General features: G+C 31.8%; 1 protein-coding gene across 2 annotated transcripts in view; it reads left to right on the top strand.

Moving 5' to 3' along the window:
* Nucleotides 1-711: 711 nt before the first annotated feature.
* Nucleotides 712-7,411, top strand: part of LOC116851264 — a 23,204-nt gene continuing 16,504 nt past the window's right edge. Inside the window, exons 1-7 of one of the 2 annotated variants that reach the window (XR_004379556.1) lie at nucleotides 1,688-1,823; nucleotides 2,143-2,307; nucleotides 3,511-3,659; nucleotides 3,833-3,922; nucleotides 5,677-5,864; nucleotides 5,946-5,990; nucleotides 6,863-7,306. Coding sequence is in view for 1 of the 2 variants with exons in the window: in XM_032830542.1 (XP_032686433.1) it covers nucleotides 763-1,024; nucleotides 2,143-2,307 (427 nt within the window). In the remaining variant the exon portion in view is untranslated. Of the gene's footprint in view, nucleotides 1,025-1,687; nucleotides 1,824-2,142; nucleotides 2,308-3,510; nucleotides 3,660-3,832; nucleotides 3,923-5,676; nucleotides 5,865-5,945; nucleotides 5,991-6,862; nucleotides 7,307-7,411 lie in introns of those variants that run through there. The other variant, XM_032830542.1, reaches the window with a different exon arrangement.

The following is a 7,411-nucleotide window of genomic DNA, read 5'->3' as shown; positions in this document are numbered from 1 at the left end:
GGTTTCTTATATTTCCATAACGAATAATGTTACGGCGTATGCGATTTGGTTTCTGTTCGGAAAGTAGCCAACATTATCTGTTATGAGAGATCAAACTGATATTATTTGGCATGATATCACAAAGAGAACATTTTCGAGACATCTCTCTAAAAGGATAACTGTGCGAGTTCTTTTAATAGATGTCTCGGGACATGATGATTATTCCATATAATTTAGACATTATTTCCGATATATCAAAATGCGTTCTAAATTAAGTTGTCTTTCAGTTCTCAGTCTGACAAGAGTGTTGATTGGGAAAGATCTAGGTTGCGTTCGAGGAGACGCTGTTTAGCGCTATGTACGTTGTAGTTCTGTGGGACGAATGGTCTGCAACAATACAGCAGACATGGCTAATGAAATGTAATACATTTAAGTGCCTATTAAATAAAAATGCAACAATAGATGCAATAAATAGAACAAATCCTTCGGATAAGTGGAACACAATACATATAAAAAATATCTAGGACTTTTCAGTAAGTAAATCATTTTTTTCAGTAAGTAAATCATTTTTTTAGTCTTATATATATACACATCCCTTATAGAAATGTCATACTAAGAATCATTGATAATTACTTATTTTCAGTATTGAAAATATTGGATAATTATTTATTATGTATAATAAGTAATTATCAATGATTCTTAGTATGATATTTCTATAAGGGAGGGTGAGGAATTTGAATTAAGATAACAAAATGTATGAAAAATAAAGCAAAATAAAAAGAAATGTTTTCACACAAAAGTTGTAGGATTTCAAAGGAAATGTATTGTCACAATATATTAATACTACATATATATTACCATTTAGATACATACGAAGAAAGTATAGCTATTGAGAAAAATATTTCCAATATATCTACAAACGATGAAGAAACGCTCGCAGATATAAGTATAGAAATCAATAATAATGCAAAGAAGCGAAAAGTGATAAAACCATCTCGTTACCGCAATACTAGTGACTCATCAGAAGAAAATAACGAACCACCAGGTATTATTTTTTATATATATGATATATTTTAAGATTTAGCTGTAATTATGAATACTTTGTTGAACAACTTTTTCCTTCAAAATGTGTGCGTGAGCACACACACTTGACAATTTATTACACTATATATTCATATTCTGACTTTATACTTAGGATTCTTTAAGGTTCCTAGCCCCTTGCATTGTCTATCTCTTTTTTAATGACGTCAGAAGCGAGAAAATGCATGTTAACAATTCTTGCGAAATATGTTGAAATAAAAATATTTATGCATAAAGTAGCACTTCCGATCGATTAGACAAATTTGTAAGATATTCCGTGTACTCCTCTTTTGCTATAAAATCTATAATTTATTGTAAATGAATCCCAATAGAAATAGGCGAAGAAATAGGTTAAGAAGATGAATTGTATGTCATGGTAATGTACGACAAATTATTGATTGTTAGAACAAAAGGAGAGTGCATGGAATATTTTACAAATTGTTCAATTGAATGCAAGTGTTACTTTATGGATATATCGTTCTATTTCAACGTATTTCGCAAGAATTGTTAGCATGCATTTTTTTCGCTTCTGATGTCATTAAAAAGACATACACAAGGGAGCGGTGCACTTGGACACAGTGCATTTGGACACAGCCAATCACAGCACCGTGTGATTAGAGACATTTGTAGGGTCCCTTGGAACAGCGACTTGTGATTGGACTGTCCAACTGATATACATCCCATACACAATGTGAGAAGTCAGGAGCCTTAAATTATGATATGAAGATTTTATGAACTATTCCGAAGACTGTTAACGTCTTCAGGTGGTATTTAAAATAAAAACAATATTTGAATACTGACTATAGTGACTATACTGACTATATTTTTACTTTAAATGGTCAGTAAAATAATCTTATTAATTTGATTAATGTTTTGTAATTAGTGAGAGCCAAGATGTCAAAGTTATCTTGTGAACTGTATGTTAAAAAAACATCCATAACAATGGGAGATGAATCAAATAAATTATATATGTTATATAAATTTTTTTTCTTATATATAAGCGTATACACTACAAATAGTTACAAATATTTCATAAATAAATGAATGAATTAATGAATGAATAATTTAATACATGAATTTTAGATTTCCCAAAGGTTCATACAAACTACAAATCACCTTATGTACAAAACATTAATGAAGAGAACGTACAAGAAGTATCAATTGAACCGTTGGAATATTCTTTAGAAAAATCGGCATATGTGGGTCAATATGCAAAAATAAATTATAGAAAAACATTTTACCATAAAGGTAAGAACAAATTTTCTTCAACGTTTACTGAAACTTCATAGAATTTTTTTTATAATTTTTAACTTTATTTTATAAGATGCTTTACGGTTTGCGATAAATTTTTCGACTAAATTATACGGAAGTAGTTGATAAGTAGTATTTGTACTTTGTATAAGTAATATTTGTACTTTATAAATTTAGTATTTTGTAGTTGTATAAGTAGTATTTGCTAATCGAGTACGTTCTCCCCATACACGTAATCCCAAAATTATTGTATAATATTTAATATTGTAAAGAAAATATCTAGGTCAAAATAACTTTTGTAATTATTAACAAATGAATTTGACAGATAAATAGATTTATCCGTACAATACAGTTTATATTAATAAATGAATATTAATTTTGACATTTTTGGATTGGTTAAAGTATAATGTAATATATTTGTACGTTGAACTTTTCTTACAAACATTAACATTAAACATTTTAATATTGTGATAAACGAAAACTTTCAATAATGTAATATAGAATAGGAAAGGATTTTCTATCTTTTTTCTATTGTATTTTACAATATTACATTATTGTACGATATTTTTATGACAGCATATAGATATGATATTTGACACGAAGTGTGTTAAAAATCATGTGAACAGGAACATTACATGAAACTAGCAAACGTTCTACCATTGTGTGAATAAGCACGTAAAATGTAGAGTTATTAATTAAAGAGGATTGGCGAATAATTGTGTGAATAATCACGCGCGATACGGCACATGAGTCGCGATAGCGATGCCTGCCGTCGTGTATTTGCAGATTAGATCAAACAGAATAAAAAAGTTCTGTACTATTTTGTAACAAATCATGTACATTTTTCATTATTAATGAAAGAAGATTGGTACATGATTGTACAATAATGCACCAACTTACTGTAATTAATAAGTACAAATTTATTGGCAATGTGGTAGAGGACTTTTTGTGCTATTTGATCTTATCTACAAACACACTAAGCCAGATGTCGCTATCGCAACTCATCCTTTTTGCATTAATTAACAATTCAAAATTGTACGTGCTTGTTCGCAAAATAGTAGAGGAATTTCTTTTTCTGTTTTATCTAATCTACCTGTATACGCGTTTATATAAATATTGATAATATTTACACCGAGATCATTAATTTGATTAGAAAACATTTTATTGACTAAAAATTATTTTGTTTCCACATGTAATTAGATTGTAGTGAAACAGGAACATTTCTGAAACGATTTAAAAACTATACGTCTGATACTGCTACCGATATTTCTCAATCATCAAAAGTATGCACACAAATCAGTACTTATTCTGGACAATATTGACCAAGATAAAATAGTAAAGATAAACAGGTATGACAAATATATTTATTTACAACTTAACAGTATATTTGATTACGGTTATTACAATTATTTATTACAATATTTATAAACATTTACAATGTTTTATTGTTTTTTTGTTATAATATTTATACGTAATATTTTAAATTTGTAACTGATACTTAGTTTTGCAATAATTTTAATAGACTTACTTCCTGAAATAACTGTTGAAAGAAATGTAACAAAAAATGCAACGAATTTTGAAAAAAAGGATGAATCTCATAACGAATTATGTGGTAAGTGTGTAATAATTTTTCAATAATATACAGGATGTTTCTTGCATATTTTTCATTTATTCTTTATAACGGTACTCCGTATCAAATGTTAAATCACAGTCAACAATTTCTTCCCACGAAATGCACGTATGTTAGAAACTACAATGAAATTAAAAATATTAATTTTAATCATATAATTTTATTTAATTTGATTGCTGTTTGTAACATGCGTGTACTTCGCGCCTCAGTAGGCAGTTTTATAATGCAATTACGCATTCACCAGTTATACTCCATTGAATCTATTCCATTGAATGTATTATAAGTTAAACTGCAATTATGTCTTGTAGAATAAAAATCTACTCCGTCTATTATCGTGCGCGCGCGTATTCCCTTATAGAATTATCAATGATTCTCAGTATGATATTAGGTGCGCAACTAAGTTCTCGCTGTTTTTTTTATGAAAATGCAACTTTATTGTGAAAAAATGGTTACAAATGAATCATTCAAAGTATTGCCCATCGCTAGCTACAACTTTTTCCCATCTTTCTGGCAGAGCTCAAATACCGTTACGGTAAAAGCGTTCGTCTTGTAAGGCTATCCACGAATCAAGCCATTTTTTTATGTCTTCATATGAGCGGAACTGCTGATCAGCCAGACCATGTGCCATCGAACGGAACAAGTAATAATCGGACGGCGCAATATCTGGGGAATATGGCGGGTGGGGTAGGACTTCCCATTTGAGCGTTTCCAAGTAGGTTTTAACGGGTTTGGCAACATGAGGCCGAGCGTTGTCATGCAGTAGAATCACTTTTTCGTGCCTCTGCTCGTATTGTGGCCGTTTTTCGCGCAGTGCTCGGCTCAATCGCATCAATTGAATTCGATACCGTTCCCCAGTGATGGTTTCGTTCGGTTTCAACAGCTCATAATAAATAACACCGACCTGGTCCCACCAAATACACAGCATAACCTTCGCAGCGTGAATATTCGGCCGAGCCGACGACGTAGAAGCATGACCGGGCAGTCCCCATGACTTTCTTTTCTTTGGGTTGCTGTAATGAATCCATTTTTCATCACCCGTCACGATGCGATGAAGAAAACCCTTCCTTTTTGCCGCTGGAGCAGTTGTTCAGGCGAAAAAACAAGGCTCAACGTCCCTTGGCTTCAAATCATTAGGAACCCAAGTTCCTTGCTTTTGAATCATTCCCAACGCATGCAATCGCTTGGAAATGGCTTGGCGGGTAACTCCTAATGCTGAAGCAAGCTGTTCTTGCGTTTGGCACGGATCCTCATCGAGCAATGCCTACAATTCAGCGTCTTCGAAGGTTTTTGGCCTTCCTTCACGCGGACGGTCGTCAACATCGAAATCACCGTCTTTGAAGCGACGAAACCAATCACGGCACGTTGTTTCACTTAGAGCAGCATCTCCGTAAACTTTTTGGAGCTCTCGATGCGCTTCAGCCGCTATTTTCTTCGAATGAAATAAGAAAATCAACACTTCCCGCAAATGACGATTATTTGACACAAAATCAGACATTTTCACACAACCAAAAGTATATGACGCCAAAACAAAATCACTAACGTGTCAAAGCGGTTTGTTTACCATATGTCTAAGCTTGGTTCATGACGTTTTGGATATGTCAAAATCGACCAGCACTTACTGCTGGAGCCATCTATTGACAAACAGCGGGAGCTTAGTTGGGCACCTAATATTTCTATAAGGGTTCACCATGTAATTGCAATAACAGTTATTAAATTTTCTAATTTTGCATTTATAGGAGGTTGTCGCAATGACTTACACAAAATTATGCGAATGTTGGCTACAATCCCACAATTACTATTAAACATACATCCAAATTTTGCACAAGACTATAATATTAATCTAAATTTGCCGATTGCGACAGTCGAAGAATTGCAGGATTTCAATAAATTGATTACAGATAACTCTGCAGCAAAATTGCAATATGTAAGTCTTCAGCACCATTTCAATATTTATATATTCAAAATATTTGAATAATATTACAAAACAACATGATTCTTTTCATAGGTGAAATTAATTCGGAACATGGGAGGAAAAAATCCAGAACAGCATGTAAGGAACGTTCTTAAACTTAGTTTGACTAATAAAGTATCTTATAAACTTTCATGGACTGGCCTAAGAAACACTATAGAAACCAAATGCATGAAATTTATTGACGTCATTACCAGTATCCATTTATTCCGCACAGCTTATATATTTAAGACTTCTGGTCATTTACCTCAAATACACTGTATTTCAGGAACGACAAAAAATATACTGAAAATTCTTGTATACCCAACTAGAAGGATGAGGTCAAAAAACGTATTAACGACGCAATAAATATGAATCTAACGTCAATATAACGTGTAGAAGATCAATGTAACGTCGCCCTGCTATTTAGGTATCAATTCCAAAAAAATTTTTATATACAATAACATTCCCTACCGCTCTTCTACATACTTGCTTAATATCTCGAAAACTATTCTTTTTCTTTGACGATCAATACATACCTGTAAATAAAATGTGATATGTTATCTAGTTAGAAACTAAATGGAACATAAACTTAATATTTATTGTTTGCATTAATTTTTCGAGTACCATTCTCGACTATTTATTCATTTTTAAAGTAAAAGAAGAGAATTTTCAAAGTATTTTCAAGTATTCAGAAACTGCCGGAAGTAGAATTTCATACAAATTTATTTTTATTTAGATTTTAAATTTATTTTTATTTAACACACAAGAATTTTCAATGTCTTTTGTAGTCTCTGACATTATCAATCATGAGATTTGTTGACCACGAATCTTAAGTATGACATTAATTTCCCTTTTTTTAATTCCTAATGCACACTTCACAAACTCTTGGAAATGTAATTCCTTCATAGTTTATAATATTTTAATTTAAAAAATGTCATTACAACGTTAATAATGATAATCATTGTTTGCAGGTACAATTTTGGAAATGTATGAATCAAAAATTACTTTATTTTCCACTCAAAAAATTATGAAAATATGATTATAGCATGCTGGAGATAGAATTAATACCGCTGAAAAAAAACACAAACAAAACTAACACAGTCGTGATGTCGAAGAAGAAAAGTATTTCCCAGTAATATTATTTTTATAGAAGTTATAGCTTATATTGAATGTTGTCTATTTTTTGTAGTCGAGAAATTTTCTCGAAACATGTTATGACAATTTAGATATTTTAACTTTTCAGACACAAGTGGAGTTGCAATATATGTACAATAGTTTTTACAAAGTGAAAATAATAAAAACTATTAAATAAACATTCGAATTATATCAAATCTCTTAATATACCTTTGACTTTGAGAGACTGACAGCTGTACCATTTGGTACAGTAACATTGTTTCTCTCTGTAGTCGCCGTGCGCTCGGGATCGCGCCAGAGATGTCGCTTCCGAACGGCATCTCTGAGCGTTATCTAGGAAGAGGAGAATGTCGTGAGCGTGGAGCGTCAGGTAGCTCAGTGGTTTA

Source organism: Odontomachus brunneus, unplaced genomic scaffold, assembly GCF_010583005.1.
Source record: "Odontomachus brunneus isolate Ranch 3 - 2012 unplaced genomic scaffold, Obru_v1 Obru_scaffold_170, whole genome shotgun sequence".
Classification (NCBI taxonomy): Eukaryota; Metazoa; Arthropoda; class Insecta; order Hymenoptera; family Formicidae; genus Odontomachus; species Odontomachus brunneus.
The sequence above is the reverse complement of the archived record's forward strand: the minus strand, read 5'-3'. Positions and strand labels throughout refer to the sequence as shown.